The following is a 19,142-nucleotide window of genomic DNA, read 5'->3' on the forward strand; positions in this document are numbered from 1 at the left end:
GGAAATCTGCCATCCTTACTTGGTCCGGCCTACATGTGACTCCAGACCCACAGCAATGTAGTTGACTCTCAACTGCCCTCAGGGATAAGCAATAAATGCTGGTCCAGCCAGTCACGCCCACATCCCATGAACGAATAAAAAAAAAGAACCGGGCCCTCCCAACATTCCCCTCACTGATACCCTTTGACCTTTGACTTACCTGAGCTCTTTGGCGTGGTGATCCCAGTAGTGGTTATGCTCCCTATGGCACTGCTTTGACCACACAGCTGGAGTAGGAGTAGGCTGTTCTGATTGTGACTTAACTCCAACTTCCTGCCTGTCCCTCAGAACCCCTGAATCTCTTGTTAGTCGAAACGTCAAACTCAGCCTTATAAATATTCAATAACCGAGCCATCACCGCTCACTGCAGAGAGAATTCCAAATGCTAACAACCCTCGAGAATATAAATTCCTCCTCAGTTCTATTTTAAATTGAGACCCCTTAACTTGTGCCTCAGGCTGTCTGACGGCCAACGAGGGAATTGTGCCAGAAGTATGTTTGTCCTTTATGCCATACAATGTTATTGTGATGGAAGACAGCATTTCTGTTTCAATTGCTTAATTCCACTATGTATTTAGCTAAAAGCTTCACCAAACATTTAATTTCATAATGATACAATGTCAGGGCAAAAGACATGGCTGAAGCATTTGCAAGCTGCTCCAACACAGCCACAGCACTGACATCTACTCCACAATGTGGACAATCGTTCTGGTGTGTTTGGTCCCAAACGTAGGACAAATCCTAAGATAAAAGCAAAATACTGCGGATGCTGGAATCTGAAACAAAAACAGAAAATGCTGGAAAATCTCAGCAGGTCTGACAGCATCTGTGGAGAGAGAATAGAGCCAACGTTTCGAGTCTCGACAACCCCTGTGCCTCCTAGTTCTAGATTCTCCCATGAGGGAAGATGCAGAGGCAAGTTTAAATCTAGACAGATACCATTCGATACCCTTCTATAACAAATTCATCCCCAGTATCCCAGCTAAGAGTAGTTGATTTGATTTGATTTATCATTGTCACATAGAGTCATAGAGGTTTACAACGTGGAAACAGGCCCTTTGGCCCAACTTGTCCATGCCGCTAGTCCCAATTGCCCGCGTTTGGCCCATATCCCTCTCTACACATCTTGCCCATGTAACTGTCTAAATACTTTTTAAAAGACAAAATTGTACCCGCCTCTACTACTACCTCTGGCAGCTTGTTCCAGACACTCACCACCCCCTGTGTGAAAAAACTACCCTTCCGGACACTTTTCTATCTCTCCCCTCTCACCTTAAACCTATACCCTCTAGTTTTAGACTCCCCTACCTTTGGGAAAAGATATTGACTATCTAGCTGAGCTATGCCCCTCATTATTGTATAGACTCTATAAGATCATCCCTCAGCCTCCTATGCTCCAGAGAAAAAAGTCCATCTATCCAGCCTCTCCTTCTAACTCAAACCATCAAGTCCCGGTAGCATCCTAGTAAATCCTTTTTGCACTCTTTCTAGTTTAATAATATCCTTTCCGTAATAGGGTGACCAGAATGTATTGGCATACAGAATGTATCAGTCATGTATTAGCATACAGTGAAAAGTATTGTTTCTTGCATGCTATACAGATGAAGCATACCGTTCAGAGAGTACATAGGGGAGAAGGAAAGGATATAGTGTCACAGTCATAGCTCGGGTGTAGGGAAAGATAAGCTTCATATATGATAGGTCCATTCAAAAGTCTGATGGCAACCGGGGAGAAACTGGGGCGAATTTTCCCATTCCACCCGCCATGGGAATCGTAGCGGGCGATGGGCAGACCATGGAAAGGTCCATTGACCTCGGGTGGGATTTTCCGGTTTTGCAGCAAGCACGGCCAGAAAATGCTGTTATTGAGTCAATTGGCCCATGATCTCAGACTTTTGTATTTTTTCTGGATTTATTATCAGGATTGATACAAGTAGCCACTTTAATTTTTTTTTTGACTGCAAGATATCTTTACCCAGATGTTTACTGCAGGAAAAAATGAAGTTCAATAGTTAATTATTATAACTTAGAACTATAGGAATATCTGAAATTTCAAAATAAAGCTCTGTTTGTGTCTAGTTTTTTTAAAAATGGTGTCTTTTTTATTTGCTGTTCTTCTCAAACTTTAGTTGTACAGTTTTCCAAATTTTAAATCAGCGCAAGGAATACTTTTGTTCAATCAACTTCTTTTCGGAGCATATTATGCAGAATCGGTTTCCAATTAAATAAGGGCTCTCAATACAGCCAAGGAGGGAATTGTGCCAGAAGTATGTTTGTCCTTTATGCCAATGTTATTGTGATGGAAGGCGGCATTTCCATTCGATTTGCGTAATTCCACTATGTATTTAGCTAAAAGCTTCACCAAACATTTAATTTCACAATGATACAATGTCAGGGCAAAAGACATGGCTGAAGCATTTGCAAGACACTCCAACACAGCCACAGCACTGACATCTACCCCACAATGTGGACAATTGCTCTGGTGTGTTTGGTCCCAAACGTAGGACAAATCCTAAGATAAAAGTAAAATACTGCGGATGCTGGAATCTGAAACAAAAACAGAAAATGCTGGAAAATCTCAGCAAGTCTGACAGCATCTGTGGGGAGAGAATAGAGTCAATGTTTCGAGTCCAGGTGACCCTTCGTCAGAGCTGAGTTTGACCGCTCTGGTCATCTGGTTCACTAATGTCCTTTAGGGAAGGAAATCTGTCATCCTTACCTGGTCTGGCCTACATGTGACGATGTGGAGATGCCGGCGTTGGACTGGGGTAAACACAGTAAGAAGTTTAACAGCACCAGGTTAAAGTCCAACAGGTTTATTTGGTAGCAAAAGCCACACAAGCTTTCGGAGCTCCAAGCCCCTTCTTCAGCTGAAAGCTTGTGTGGCTTTTGCTACCAAATAAACCTGTTGGAGTTTAACCTGGTGTTGTTAAACTTCTTACTACATGTGACTGCAGAGCCACAGAAATGTGGTTGATTCTCAACTGCCCTCAGGCAACTAGGGATGGGCAATAAATGCTGGCCAGCCAGCGACACCCATGTCCCATGAATGAATAAAAAAAATTGCTTAAATAGAAACTAATAGAGAAAGGTTTGCAGTTAAGCATTGTATCTTGTCATGTTTAAGTATTTAAATTGGTAAAATTTAAGCTAATTCATTCATTATATCTAAACTGTATTGTAAACTATATTGTTAAAATAAAGTTTGTTTTGATAAAAGCTTCCTAATGTGTTAATATAATCATATCTGCAGCGAAACGCCTTATCCTCACACTAATGCCAAAATTAAAAAAAAGAGTTGGAGTGTAGCTTAAGTTAAAGTTTTTTAAAGTTTATTTATTAGCGTCACAAGTAAGGCTTACATTAACACTGCAATGAAGTTACTGTGAAAATCCCCGAGTCGCCACACTCCGGTGCCTGTTCAGGTACACTGAGGGAGAATTTAGCATGGCCAATGCGCCGAACCAGCATGTCTTTCGGGCTGTGGGAGGAAACCGGAGCACCCGGAGGAAACCCACGCAGACACGGGGAGAACATGCAGACTCCACACAGACAGTGACCCAGCCGGGAATCAAACCCGGGTCCCTGGCGCTGTGAGGAAGCAGTGCTAACCACTGTGTCACCGTGCTGCCCACACGATAATATACACTGGGGTTTCTGATCTGGTCCCTAATCACATGTATCACTTCTGCGATAATTTTGACTGCATTTGCAAAAATAAAAACAGTGGCTCTAAAAAAATAAATGAATTGCTTGTAAATTACTTTGGCACTTATTGAGCATCTGAAAGGTGCTATAGAAATGGAATTTTCTTCTTCTATCTTATATAAGAACAAACATTGAATGAGACTCATTTTTACCATGAATGAAGCCACTCCTACGTATTCACTGGCCCGTAATCTACTGTGGGCAAGTTCAAAATTGTTGAAAATTATGTGTTATCCTACTTCAGTTAGTCCATCCTACACCCCCTCTGAAGCTGGTGACTCATGCTAAGGTGCGGTCCAAATCTCTGATATCCTGCCATCGCATCCATTCCTCACAGTGCTTGTCACAGATTACTCGAGTATGGGGCCATCACCATTGCTGATCTTAATCCTGTCTCCACCCATCCTTTACACATTCTTCCAGGCAAGTTGTCAAATAGTAACCAGGAACAGAAAGTCTGGTCAGTGGTTTGATTTGAACAGCCTGGTTGAATACTTATGAAACAGAACAAAGGTTACTTGATAGATATGATGTAAGAAAGAACACAGGATGTATTCTCCTTTGGCGTTAACACCCACATTCATGATACCAGTTGTCCATAGAGTCAGAGGTTTACAGCATGGAAACAGGCCCTTTGGCCCAATTTGTCCATGCTGCTCTTTTTTTTAAACCCCGAAGCTAGTCCCAATTGCCTGCATTTGGCCCATACCCCTATAGTATTGGTGGCCCTCCAATCTATTTATCCAAGTATGAAATCTGGAAAAGTACTACTCGCAAGTGAAGCAGATTCAATCCTGGTTTTTAAAAGGGAGTTACATAAAGCACATGAAGAAAGAAGATTGGTAGGGGTGTGGGACTGGCAGAGTTGCTGTTGTGGAGAGGTAGCACAGTTACAACAGGCTAAATGGTCTCTTTCTGCGCTGTAACTGTTCTATGATTCTGTGATATTGGAAGTAGTGCAATGGGGAATCTTTAAGATCCAGCTGAAGATGCAGGTGTGGGCCCAGCTTACAACAATGCCGTACTGAATTGTCAGGCTAGATTATTCCCTTATGTCCTGAAGTGGAACCTGAGTCCTCAGTCTTCTGACTCAAAGGCCAGAGTACTACCAACTGAGTCAGGCTGACACGATGAGCAAGCCTAAGGCATATAATTGAGTTGTCATGACAACCTGGATAAATTATCAGAAGATTTAGGGAAGGAATTAATTTGCATTGCATTGCACATGTACAGTCTTTCTTAAGTTGATCTTTCTCTACACCCTAGCTATGACTGTAACACTGTATTCTGCACCCTCTTCTTTCCTTCTCCCCTATGTACTGTATGTACGATATGTTTTATCTGTATAGTGCACAAGAAACAAGACTTTTCACTGTATCCCAATATATGTGACAATAATAAATCAAATCAAATCAATGTCATTTCCTTCCACAAGACTTGAGAAACTCAATTTGGAAAGCATATTAAAAGATTTCAGTCTGGATGAATGTTCTTTCTGTTATCCAGCTCTTTCAAATATAAACCCAGGAATCTTGTCCAATCAATATTGACTGGTGATAGTATTAAAATATAATCACAGAATTGTTACAGCATAGAAAGAGACCATTTGGTTGTGGCCCCTAGCTCTCTGAATGAGCAATTCACCTAATGTCATCCCCTGCCTCCTCCCAAAAATCACATAATTATATTTTAATTAACACTTAACATGGGTCAAGATGGTCTCCAATAATCTCCCTCTTCGTCTGAAGATGTTGGTTCTGTCAAAGGGCACGGTTGCAGAGGTCTGACCCTTCCTTTAGCTAAGCAACAACTTTAATTTAAATATTGCTGAGAAGAGAGACACGTTGCTGAAGCTTTTCATCTTGCACTCATCAGGACAAATGCAAGAATGGAAAATTTCAAGCAATCACAACAATTTATACTGCAGGAGAAAAGAGTGCTGATTGGTTGGCAAGTTGTTCAGGGGATGTGGGCATCACTGGCTCGGCCAGCATTTATTGTCCATCCCTGATTCTCTTGAACTGAGTGGTTTGCTCTGCCATTTTCAGAGGGCATTTAAGAGTCAACCACATTGCTGTGGGTCTAGAGTCACATGTGGGTCAGACCAGGTAAGGATGACAGATTACCTTCCCTGAAGGGCATTAGTGAACCAGATGTGTTTTCATGACAATCATTTCATGGTCATCATTAGACTTTTAATTCCATATTTTTTACTGAATTCAAATTTCGTGGTGGGGTTTGAACCTGGGTCCCAGAATGTTACTCTGGATCTCTGAGTTACTAGTCCAGTGACAATATCACTAGGGAGGCACGGTGGCACAGTGGCACTGCTGTCTTACAGCGCCAGGGACCTGGATTCGATTCCTGGCTTCGGTCACTGTCTGTGCAGAGTCTGCACGTTCTCCCCCTGTCAGCGTGAGTTTCCTCCGGGTGCTCCGGTTTCCCTCCCACAGTCCAAAGATGTGCGAGTTAGGTGGATTGACCATGTTAAATTCTCCCTCAGTGTACCTGGACAGGCGCTGGAGTGTGGTGACTTGGGGACTTTCACAGTAACTTCATTGCAGTGTTAATGTAAGCCTACTTGTGACAATAATAATTAACCTTAATGCCGCCGCCTACCCAAGGCCTTGCTATGGAGGAAGAAACGTGGAACAGGCTCCCGAATTATTCAAAAAGGCGCAAGGTTTTTGTTTGCAGAAAATAGGTCCCTGTGTATGAATGCATTTCAATTCTAGCAAGGGTAAATGAGCCACATTATGAGCTTGACTAATTATTTTAAATTCATTGTTACTGTAGTTATTAGCGTGCGTGCGTTTGTCATTGGCATGCTTGTGTTTGTCATTGGTGTGTTTGCGTTTGTCATTGGCATGCTTGTGTTTGTCATTGGCCTGCTTGCGTTTGTCCTGATGAGTGCCAGGTGAGAAGCTTCAGCAACATGCTCTCTTTTCAGCAAGATTCAAGATCCACCCTTTGCCAAACGCTTTCAGGTGATTTCCTTCAAACACACAGAAAAATGAAGACTGACAAAAGCCGGAGAACTGAAGCAAGAATAGAAAATGCAACCCAAAGATTCTGCAACACCCTCCACTCCCCTTCTCATTGCAGTGTTGCTGAGACATTTGCAGCAGCCTCTGCTTCAGGGTAGCGCTGCAGTAGAGGGCGCTGAGCTGCAGGGGGCGGTGGCGGTGGAGGAGTGTGCGGGGCCTGGCGCTGTGTGAAGGAAGCCGGGGGAGGGGGGGGTTGTTTCCAGGGTGACAGCCGCACCGGCGTTTTAACTCCGGGCTCGGTTCCTGCTGGCCGGCCCGCCCCAGTGCTCCCGTCCCGGAGATGGAGTCCGGCTTGTAGCCACGGCGGAGGGCGTGCCTCCCCGTCCAGGTAATGAGTGTGTCCGCCGGGCCTGAGCCGGGCCTTCCCGGGCCCGAGAGAGGGCGGCAGGGCCCCGGGGAGTGACAGGACCCGGGAGAGGGCGGCATGGCCCGGGGAGTGACAGGGCTCAGGCCCGGGGCTGGGCGAGGGCGGCAGGGCCCGGGGCTCGGCAGGGCCCGGGGCTGGGCAGGGCCTCTCCCCCACAGCCCCCACCGGGGCAGCTTACACACACCGCAGGTGAAGATGAGGCCCGGGCGGTGGAGTTTGATCGTTACCCTCCCTTTCCCTCTCTTTATTCCTCCTGGTTTCACAGCCTGACTTCCCCCTCCACACAGAATGCCAGCTGTGGTGCAGTGGGCATCACTCTCATCTCTTAGGGTGGCACAGTGGGTTAGCACTGCTGCCTCACAGCGCCAGGGACCGGGTTCAATTCCCGGCTCGGGTCACTGTCTGTGTGGAGTCTGCACGTTCCCCCCGTGTCGGCGTGGGTTTCCTCCGGGTGCTCTGGTTTTCTCCCACAGTCTGAAAGACGTGCTGGTTAGGGTGCATTGGCTGTGCTAAATTCTCCCTCATTGTGCCCGGACAGGTGCTGGGGATTTTCACAGTGACTTTGTTGCAGTGTGAATGTAAGCCTACTTGTGACACTAATAAATGAACTAAAACAGAGTGCCAGCATAATTAAGGCTGCCACTCCAAGAAGGGGCATTGCGCTGTCGATGGTGCTGTCTTTCAGATGTGAAGTTAAACTGAGTTCAAACCTCCCCACTCAGCTGGACGCAAAAGATCCCATGGCACTGTTTCAAAGAAGAGGCAGGAATGCTAACCCCAGCTTACCTGACCAACCTCCATCTCTCGATTAATGATTTTGATTTATTATTGTCACATGTATTAGTATACAGTGAAAAGTATTATTTCTTGCGTGCTGTACAGACAAAGCATACCGTTCATAGAAAAAGGAAGAGGGTGCAGAATGTAGTGTTACAGTCATAACTAGGGTGTAGGGAAAGATAACTTAATGCAAGGTATGTCCATTCAAAAGTCTGATGGCAGCAGGGAAGGAGCTGTTCTTGACTTGGTTGGTACATGACATCAGACTTTTGTATCTTTTTCCCAACGGAAGAAGGTGGAAGAGAGAATGTCCGGGGTGCATGGGGTCCTTAATTATGCTGGCTGCTTTGCTGAGGCAGTGGTAAGTGTAGACAGAGTCAATGGATGGGAGGCTGGTTTGCGTGATGGGTTGGGCTACATTCATGATCTTTTGTCGTTCCTTGCGCTCTTGGGCAAACAAGGAGCCATACCAAGCTATGATACAACCAGAAAGAATGTTTTCTATGGTGCTTCTGTAAAAGTTGGTGAGAGTGATACAAATGAAACAGATACGCAGTGCAAATGTTGTCGGAAAAGAGATGTTTGCCTGTGATTAAAAACTGAAAGCACTAGAAAATCTCAGCTGATCTAGTAGTATCTGTAGGGAGAGAAACACAGTTTATGTTTCAAGTCCCCATAAGAGCATAAGAAATTGGGGCCACACAGCCCATCGACCCTGCTCTGGCATGCATTATGATCACGCCTGATCTTGGACTTCAACTCCATTTTCTTGCCTGCGTCCCTCAGCTGCATTTTCAATCCCTCATCTTGGTTGTCTCTTGCCTTCGCTCCTTCCTGAGCACAGAGGTTGTGCTATTTCCCTGAATTTTGTGTGGTATTGCTGCACGGATGAGATTGGGAGATCAGCCTGGATACCGGAACCTTGCTCTGGTTCCTGTTGGCTGGGTCTGGTGCAGCCCCGTGGGCTGATGGTAATGGAGGGAACAGGGTTCATGAATCTTTCTATGCCCAGATACCCTGAGGATTTAATGATTTGATTTATTATTATCACATGTATTAGCGTATAGTGAAAAGTATTGTTTCTTGTGCGCTATACAGACAAAGCAGACCGTTCATAGAGAAGGAAAGGAGAGGGTGCAGAATGTTGTGGGAGGAGCAGGACCTGTGCTGTGGGTGTGGAGCAGACGGTGAGGGAACATTTCTTAACCATTGGCTTTTGGAATTGTGGTCTCAATTATTTGTTTGTTTTTTTGTCTGCTTAACTATTTTTACTTGCTATGTTTGCTGCTAGTGAAATAATCACTGAACTAGAATCTTCAAGTGTCTCTACATCATCACAAGCTTTCGCTAACCCTCTCTCCCTATTCACCTTGGTAACATTGTTTTTCCTATCTCTACCTTAGTTAATCAGCTGTTGAAATCCTTGCGTGTGGCTTGACTTTATTCAATGCACTGATGGCTGGATTCCCATACCTCCTCTACCTCCATAAATGTCACCTAAAACTCTGTTGCCCTGTTACCAAATCCTGTTCATGCATATGCCCTGTGTTCCTTGACCTCATTTACCTCTGTTCAGCAGCGCCTTGATTGTAAAGTTCTTGTTTTTGATCTCATCGCTCCATAGCTTCACCCTCCCCTACCTCTAATCTCCTCCAGCCCCACAACCCCACCAAGTTATCTGCGCTGTTCTAATTCTGGCTTCTTGAGCATTGCTGATATTACAGTGATTGCTCCACCATCAGCATTGCCTTAAGCAGCCAAAGCCCTTAGGTTTCATTCCCTCAGCCTCCCTGCCGCTGTAGTTCACTTTCCTCCTTTAAGGTGCTCCTTAAAACCGATGTCTTTGATCAAATATTTTCACTTGCCCTAATATCTTTTATGGCCTGGCGTAATATTTTGTTTTATAATACTTCTGTGAAGCAGCTTAGGATGTTTTTTGACATTAAAGCTGCTATATAAATACAAGTTGTTGATGTAATCTGTTTTTAATGATGTCGTTTGAATGATAAGGATGTGTATTTATAATCGGCCTTTCACAGTCTCAGGATGGCCCAAAGCACTTTATTTTAATGAAATACTTTTGAAGTGTAGCCACTGTTTATAATGTAGAAAATGTTGGTCAGGGCATCAGGGGAATTCCCCTCTTCATGTTTGAATAGTTTAATGGAATCTTTTATTGTTCCTAAAAACGAGGCCTTGATTTAATTTTGCGTCCAGATGATGACTCCTCTGACAGTGCAGCATTCCCTTCCAGCACTGCACTAGAGTGTCAGCTCTCCACTCTGGAGTGATACTTGAACTCACGACCTTCTGTCTTGAGTGCAGCTACTGTGTCAGAGATAATTGGGGGAATTTTCCAGTCCCGGCTGCCAAGGGAATCGTAGTGGGGTGGGGGGGCATGCAAAGATCTATTGACCTCGGATGGGATGTTCCTGTTTTGGGGTGAGCGTGGCTGGAAAATCCCACCCAATGTATTTGACAATGGAGAAATAAGTCTATGCGGATGCAAAATGGCATATAAGAAGTTGGGAATGGGAGGATGAAGGCAAAGAATGATTGCATAAAGCACAATAGATATGGCAATGTTTTTAAAGCTAACACTGCTTAAATACCTTGCTAGAATTGCAAAGGTCCACTTTCTTTCTCATCTATGCAGTAACGTTCCTGTTCTAACATCGTAAAATGAAGCAACTGACTGCCTGCTGTATATTATTACCTTTTATCTCTCTCTTTCCAATGCTTCCTTCTTTATTTTTTATGCAGCCAACCTCTGATCCTTTGCAGCCTATTGCAGTTCTCTTCACCTTTTCTTAACACCTGGTTGAATGAAAAGGTCTAATTTGTTTGTAGGAATCATTTAGGGTAAGTGATCAAAGGGATATATATATACGTGTGTGTGTGTTTGTGTCTGTCCTGTTTCTGAATGGAGGAAAAGCAACCATTGTAGAAAGCATTTTTTTATTGGGATTCAACAACAGAAAATAATGCCCTTGGAAGTCAGTAAATGCGGAAATCAGATAAGCGGCTCTCTGATCTCGAAGGCCCTTGAGGTTCTTTAGCACAGTGCACAAGACTCTGGGAACCCCAGTTTTAAAAACGGACTTTGGTGGAATCTGCAGCAAAGAATGTTACTGTTCTCTTTCACATACCGTGTAGCTGCCTGGAATAAGACTCCTATTGTAATTAGATTACTTTTACCTGGAAGTAGAAATGTCAACGTACGTTGTTTTAGCTCTTAGATGAGGCGGTGAGCTACAAGGGTGGGCGGGAAGACCTTTAAAATTTCTCAATGATTCTTCAAGTGATAACATTGAGTCCTTGTTATCACTCAGTGGAAGCATTCTTTCCTCTGCCCTTTAATAATTTTGACAATATCTATTAAATACTTTGTTTAGCTTTCCTTGCTTGAGTGAGTGCCTTTTTTCCCCACTATACTTTACAGGATTGTCTTCATTCCTTCATTTTTAAAAATTCATTCATGGGACATGGGCGTCATTGGCTGGCCAGCATTTATTGCCCATCCCTAGTTGCCCTTGGAGGGCATTTGAGAGTCAACCGCATTGCTGTGACTCTGGAGTCACATGTAGGCCAGACCAGGTAAGGACAGCAGATTTCCTTCCCTGAAGGACATTAGTAAACCACACCAATTTTTCCGACAATCGACAGTAATTTCATGGTAGATTCTTAAATCCATATTTTTTTTGAATTAGAATTCCACATCTGCCATGGGGGGGATTTGAACCCGGAACATTAACTGAGTTACAGGAAGACTAGTCTAGCGATAATACCACTAGGCCGTTGCCTACCCCAGAATTCATCAAGGGAATTTTACCACCTTGCCCACCCCAGGCTCGCAGAACGACATTCTCTGTTGGCCTCGGGCAGGCGAGGCAGGAAATTTCCGGCCCATAAAATGTGCTTTGGGCGTTAGAGGGAGCTGACCAGGTAATGATGTACAGCAACCACCAATTAATATCAAAATTTCCCAGATCATAGACCTCTTGCATCAGCATCCAGTAAGGTAGCTTTTGTGGAGGCTGCTTAATAAACCCGAGTAGAGCAAGACCGAGAAGGGTGTTCAGAGTGGAGCTGAAATAACTGCAGGATGTACTGCTGAGAATGTTTTGGAGAGTAGTGGCACTGTAAAGGAAGTCGGGAGTGTAACGAGGCATTGCAAGCAGGAACATAGAAATGGAGGGGAATTGAGGAATAAGAAGAGTGAACACACAGAAGGATTTCTAGACTAAAACAATTATTTGAAAATCTGTTTGTCAGAAATTAGGTAGCTAGCAGCTTTAGGCGCACAGGCAAAGAGTGGTCACTTGGATGGGATGTGCTACTAAGAGTCCTTGTTCCTGTGGAGCTGAGCCTCACCATGTGTTGGTATCTTACAGACATGAGGGTAACGACACTGAGAATAATTGAGCCCTACCACAAATCTTTCTAGAATCTCCAGTTTGGAGACTTAATCCACATCATTGTGAGACCTCAGCAATCTATTGGAAACCGCAAGTCATGTTCACCTTGCGTTATTTTCTGCGTTGTTTGTGTGTTTCAAGGTATTCAGAGATTTAGGAAATGCTATTCAAGACATTTTCAACATGTGATGTGTTGTGGAATTGGTATCCAGAAAATTGGAAGTACCGTTGCTTCTTCTTTACTCTATCGAAACCTCTTCATTTTTAATACCTCCATTAAATCCCCGTCATCACCTTCTCAGCACCAAGGAGAACAATCCCAGCTTCTCAAGTCTTGGCATATCACCGAATTCCTTCATTCCTGCCCAGATATTGTACTAGTCCAAGCATGTGTTTGAACCAACTTTCAGAACGCAGTAGATGTTATTTATAATTCAAAGGTATTCACTGCTGAGCACTGCAATGGTTAATCAACATTAATGATTTTAATTTTCCTTGACTTAGACCATCATCCTCTTAAATTGAAATAAAAATTACTGCAACATTGAAAACAGATGTTTTCCGGAAGATCAGATTCTGAGCTTGCGGTGATGTGATAATTGACAGGCGGCTGTGTGATCGAAACACAAATGAAATTACAATTGCCTTAATTTCAGCAACCTTTCCGCTTTATATCTTGGATTTCAGATAGAATTTTGATTGCTCGAGCTATGTATGTAGGCAAATACATAACATTAACTTCAACAGTTTAACGATGAATGAACAATGACTTTTGTAACTGCAGTTTTATTATTAATATTATTTATAATCACTTGCACTTTTCTTGCTCCCAGAACCCATAGGAAGGAAATAGCATTATGTATGCTTCAACCAAGTACAGCAGTCGGGGCCCTACCCTAATTCCCAGGATGAAAACCAAACACCGAATTTACTACATAGTCCTGTTTTCAATTGTGCTCCTTGGACTTGTAGCCACAGGAATGTTTCAGTTCTGGCCACATACAATCGAAGCTACCAATGAGTGGACATTTGAAAAACGCAGCATACACGATGTTCCAGAAGTCAAGCTAGCTGAAGACAGCCCTATTCCTGAACGAGGGGACTTGAGCTGTAGAATGCACACTTGTTTTGACGTATACCGTTGTGGGTATAACCCCAAGAACAGAATAAAAGTCTACATCTATCCTCTGAAGAAGTATGTTGATGAGTATGGCACTGTGCTCAGTAACACCATCTCCAAAGAATATAATGAACTGTTGACTGCCATTTCAGAAAGTGATTTCTACACAGACGATCTTAACAGGGCCTGTTTGTTTATTCCATCCATTGATGTACTGAATCAGAATAACCTCAGAATAAAGGAAACTGCCCAGGCGTTGGCCCAGCTATCCAGGTATGTTGCAAAGACTGGCATTTTGTTGTTGCCTGCTTATTTGGAAATTATTTAGCATTTCTATGTCAAATGAAAATATACAATCCTGGGCTTTTTCGATAGTTTTCAGCTGTTATATGTTATGTTGCTTATGTATACTCATCATTTGTCATGATTCTTTTAAATTGCAGTTTTAAAATCACGTTCATTTCCCTTAGAGCCAGAAAAAATATTTGTACTTGTGGAAAGAACTCATAAACTATGCAGTCACCACTTATGAAAAGCTAAAACCATAAACAGCAAGAAAGTGGGGTGAGGGAAATCACTGGGGAGGGGGATGTGGGGGGGAAACATTAAAACTTGTGTGTTGATATCCTGTAGGCTGCAGGAGGAAAGTTGTACAGAGTTCCACAGTTTTGTAATTCTGGGAAAGAATGAATTTGAGCAGGATACAGTTTAATTATGATATGTTGAAGATGCCTGGAGTAGGTTTGTAGAGGGTGATGCATTTCAGATTGGGAGGGGCAGCAGAGGAAGTATGCTGGGGGCACGGTTCATATTTGGAGTAGCAAGAGTCAGAACATGTGGATGGAATACTGAATCACTCGGAAGACTTTCGACTTTGGAGGTAAAAAGAGGTTTACCATATTGGATATGAAGCTTTTTCTCCTAACTTGTCTGTGATGTGAGAGGGAAGTGTTAGGAAACGTTTCACTGGTACAGAAGAGGCATCCTAGTCTAGGGTAGACTTGGATCTTGGAGAGTTGCTTGGGAAAGATAGAAAAACAGAAGATACAGGACTGGGTTATCTGACCCACTTGAGCTTGTTTCTCCATTCAATCATGGGTAATTTAATTATGGTCTCAACTCCTACCCACGTTCTCACACTCGCCTCGATCAAACTTGTGTCTAACTCGGCCTCGGACACATTCAGTGACCTAGCCCCCACTGATCTCTGCTTGCCGTAAAAAGAGAAAACTAGGCTGCTCTAATGTTTAGTCTTACCATATAGGTTGGGAGGTAAACAGAACAGGGAGAAAGGGAATGTACTCTGAGCAGTGGGATGTGACAAGTAGTATTTCCCAAGGATCTGTACTGGGGCATCAGCTTCTCACCACGTGTATCAATAACTTATTTGAAGGAATGGAGTTGTACATCGTTGGTCGCCAGTGGGATCTTCAGCCCTTTGATTTGATTTGTTATTGTCACGTATTGAGGTACAGTGAAAAGTATTGTTTCTTGCGCGCTATACAGACAAAGCATACTGTTCATCGAGAAGGAGAGGGTGCAGAATGTAGTGTGACGGTCATAACTAGGGTGTAGAGAAAGATAAACTTAATGCAAGGTAGGTCCATTCAAAAGTCTGACAGCAGCAGGGAAGAAGCTGTTCTTGAATCGGTTGGTAAGTGACCTCAGACGTTTGTACCTTTTTCCCGAAGGAAGAAAGTGGAAGAGAGAATGTCCAGGAAGCGTGGGGTCATTCATTTTGCTGGCTGCTTTGCCAAGACAGCGGGAAGTGTAGACAGAGTCAGTGGATGGGAGGCTGGTTTGTATGATGGATTGGGTTGCATTCATGATCTTTTGTAGTTTCTGGCGGTCTTGGACAGAGCAGGAGCCATACCAAGCTGTGATACATAGAATGCTTTCTGTGGTGCATCTGTAAAGGTTGGTGAGAATTGTAGCTGACATGCCAAATTTCCTTAGTCTTCTGAGAAAGTCGAGGCAGTGGTGGGCTTTCTGAACTATAGTGTCGGCAAGGGGGGACCAGGACAGGTTGTTGGTGATCTGGACACCTAAAAACTTGAAACTTTCGACTTCGTCCCCATTGATGTAGACAGGGGCATATTCTCCTCAATGCTTCCTGAAGTCGATGACAATCTCCTTCGTTTTGTTGACATTGAGGGAGAGATTATTGTCACCGCACCAGTTCCTGCTGAAGTCTCTGGGCTTTTGCTTAATTTGCTCATCCTGCTGTCGGGGAACCCGCCATGAAGAGTCGACTTCAGCGGGACAGGAAGATCCCAAGATCTCCTGGTGGGAGAGGCTGGAAAATCACACCTTAAATTAGGAGGCACGGTAAAATATGTAGATGAGAGCAAGGTGTTACGTTTGGACACAGATTGAAAGGGTGACACTGTGAAAAATTGAGTTCAGTGTGGTGAAGTGTGAGGTGATCTACTTTGGATCCAAGAGTTACAAGTTGGAATAGTGAGCAGCAAAGACATGTGGCTGTCCATGTAATAAAACACTCCACTAGTGCATAGAATCCAAAAGAAATCTGAAATTCTAATGTATTGTTAGCCTTTATATCAAGGAGGGTGGAATGCAAACCGGATGGAATTATGCTTCAGTTGTACAGAGCTTTATCAGATCCACCTGCAGTACTGGATTACATTTTACACGCTGTGCCCCAGGAAAAATATGGTGGCCTTGGGGAGGCTATAGTGCAGATTCACCAGCAAAAGTGGGGCTTAAATTATGAGTAAGAAGTTTAACAACACCAGGTTAAAGTCCAACAGGTTTATTTGGTAGCAAAAGCCACACAAGCTTTCGGAGCTCCAAGCCCCTTCTTCAGGTGAGTGGGAATTCTGTTCACAAACAGGGCATATAAAGACACAAACTCAATTTACATGAATAATGGTTGGAATGCGAATACTTACAACTAATCAAGTCTTTAAGAAACAAAACAACGTGAGTGGAGAGAGCATCAAGACAGGCTAAAAAGATGTGTATTGTCTCCAGACAAGACAGCCAGTGAAACTCTGCAGGTCGAGGCAATTGTGGGGGTTACAAATAGTAACAAATATTGTAACCCCCACAGTTGCCTGGACCTGCAGAGTTTCACTGGCTGTCTTGTCTGGAGACAATACACATCTTTTTAGCCTGTCTTGATGCTCTCTCCACTCACGTTGTTTTGTTTCTTAAAGACTTGATTAGTTGTAAGTATTCGTATTCCAACCATTATTCATGTAAATTGAGTTTGTGTCTTTATATGCCCTGTTTGTGAACAGAATTCCCACTCACCTGAAGAAGGGGCTTGGAGCTCCGAAAGCTTGTGTGGCTTTTGCTACCAAATAAACCTGTTGGACTTTAACCTGGTGTTGTTAAACTTCTTACTGTGTTTACCCCAGTCCAACGCCGGCATCTCCACATCATTAAATTATGAGGACAGGATGCATAAACTTGGCTTGTATTGTTTTCGGTTAGAACATTGTGAAGTGTTTAAAATGATTAAAGGGTTCAGTTGAGTAGAATGGTAGTAGAATAGTAGCTAATGGTATTTGCTACCAAATAAACCTGTTGGACTTTAACCTGGTGTTGTTAAAACTCTTACTGTGTTCACCCCAGTCCAACGCCGGCATCTCCACATCAGTTGAGTAGATGCAGAGAGGGCATCTCCTCTTGTGGGGAATCCAATAGCACTAGCCAATTCAGAACTGAAATGAGCGAAGTTTTTTCACAAAGGATAGTGAAAATCTGTAGTTCATTCCCCAAAAGGATGTGGTGGCTGGGTCAGTTGAAATTTTCAAGACTGGGATCACCTGTTTTATTAGGTCAAGGTATCAAGGGATGTGGTTCTAAGGTGGCTAAATAGAGTTGAGGTACAGATCAGCCATGATCTGATAGAATGGAAGAACAAGCTTATTGGCTTCGCCTTGTTCTTGTTTCCTATGTTCAGATCAGATGAGATGATGTGATCGTTTCATTTCAGATCAAAGAAGTCTCATTTCAGACCAGAGGAGAAATCGTCTCAGAATGCACTGAGTAAATGAGAGTTTCAGACTTGCACCAAACCAGTGCTAAACAATCTCATACGTGGCAACATCAGTGACTGTGATGCATTATCCTTCCTCACCCTTCTCTCTCTGCAACCTCTGCACCCTCCGACCATCCACACCTCTGTTCCATGGTCCAGCTCCGTCGGACTGCCCTTGTTCTCAGTTGCCTGACCATTGCCATCTTGGATGCATTCCCCAACTTTGTTTCAACATCCCAAAAAGATCAACGACACTGATTAGCGTCTTGACCTTTTTGTGGCGAAACTGGAATGAAACTCCTTCATTATTCTTCAATCCCATATTTTTCAGACTGTGTTCTCTCTTTGCTTCCTTATCGGGAAGAAAAATGATGGAAATAATCATTGCCTTGGAGATATCGCGACGTACTTTACTATAACCTCTGCTCTTGTTTTTCAAAAATAAGCTACCCATTTAAACTATAAGCAATGCTTCATAAATTCATAAGGTATAGGAGCAGAATTAGGCCATTCGGCCCATTGAATCCGCTCCGCCATTCGATCATGGCTGATATTCTCCTCATCCCCATTTTCCTGCCTTCTCCCCATAACCCTTCATCCCATTACCAATTAAATCTGTCTAACTCCTCAAATTTACTCTGTCCCAGCATTCCCCGCACTTTAGGGTAGCGAATTCCACAGATTCGCGACCCTTTTGGGAGAAGTAGTTTCTCCTCAACTCTGTTTTAAATTTGCTACCCCTTATCTAAGACTATGACCTCTTATCTTAGAATACCCCACAAGAGGAAGCATCTGTTCCACGTCTACTTTCTCCATATCTTTTATGATTTTGTATAACTCAATTTGATCTCTCCTCATTCTTCTAAATTCCAGAGAGTCTAGGCCTAAACTGTTCAATCTCTCTTCATACGACAAACCCCTCATCTCTGGAAGTGGTTTCACATTAATGTCTTACCCTTTGTTCTAAAAATCCCGCTGAGAGAATCCCTGCATGTGTTGAAACCTTACAAAGGTAAACTCTGCTGTAGTGGTACCTTTCTGAAAATACTGAACACTGCTTTCTCATGTCCTCGCCCTCCCTTCCCTCCCATGTTGACATGCCTCATAATTTTAGAGGCACTCGTGAACTATTCTGATACAAATTGTTCTGTCATTATGAAAGTAAGCAGTGGCAAAAATGAAATTATAAGTCAGCAAGTACAAGAAACATAGAGTACAGAATTCTTGAGGCACTTACGGGTCCGCTTGTGATCGGATTATGGAGCCTGGTTTGACAACCTATCATTTAGACTTAACACCAATCAAAGAAGTACAAGCAACGAATGGAGTAGTTTGCTTTTATACAAACCAATTTCGTTTCAGCAGACGGGGTTACATGATTTGACAATTTTTCTATCACAGTAAAGTGACAGTGTAGCTGTCTGCAGATCACTAATTAGCAGCACCTACAGGCTGGTAAAGCTGCCATGTGGATTTGTTAACAACTGGAAGAGTGCAGTAGGCCAAAACCAAGGGGCAAATTTCAATCTAAATAACCGCATGTGTGTTCTTACTTTGGCTGCTGCGATGTAGAAAACCTTACAATATATACAAAGTGGTGCCTGCAGCACCTGGGATGACGGTTACTAAAGATCAAGTGGATGTGTGTTCCTTT

At 43.3% G+C, this 19,142-nt stretch overlaps 1 protein-coding gene across 9 annotated transcripts in view; it reads left to right on the top strand.

Moving 5' to 3' along the window:
* The window catches only part of ext2 (exostosin glycosyltransferase 2), a 180,245-nt gene that overhangs the window by 9,007 nt on the left and 152,096 nt on the right, over positions 1-19,142 (top strand). For 2 of the 9 annotated variants that reach the window (XM_078221026.1, XM_078221035.1), the window contains exons 1-4: positions 6,929-7,122; positions 9,040-9,128; positions 10,705-10,803; positions 13,193-13,752. In XM_078221026.1, coding sequence (XP_078077152.1) covers positions 13,217-13,752 — 536 coding nt within the window. In that variant the 5' untranslated portion in view covers positions 6,929-7,122; positions 9,040-9,128; positions 10,705-10,803; positions 13,193-13,216. Of the gene's footprint in view, positions 1-6,663; positions 6,735-6,928; positions 7,123-9,039; positions 9,129-10,704; positions 10,804-13,192; positions 13,753-19,142 lie in introns of those variants that run through there. The other 7 variants (XM_078221029.1, XM_078221027.1, XM_078221031.1 and 4 more) reach the window with 7 other exon arrangements.

Source organism: Mustelus asterias, chromosome 9 (assembly GCF_964213995.1).
Source record: "Mustelus asterias chromosome 9, sMusAst1.hap1.1, whole genome shotgun sequence".
Lineage (NCBI taxonomy): Eukaryota > Metazoa > Chordata > Chondrichthyes > Carcharhiniformes > Triakidae > Mustelus > Mustelus asterias.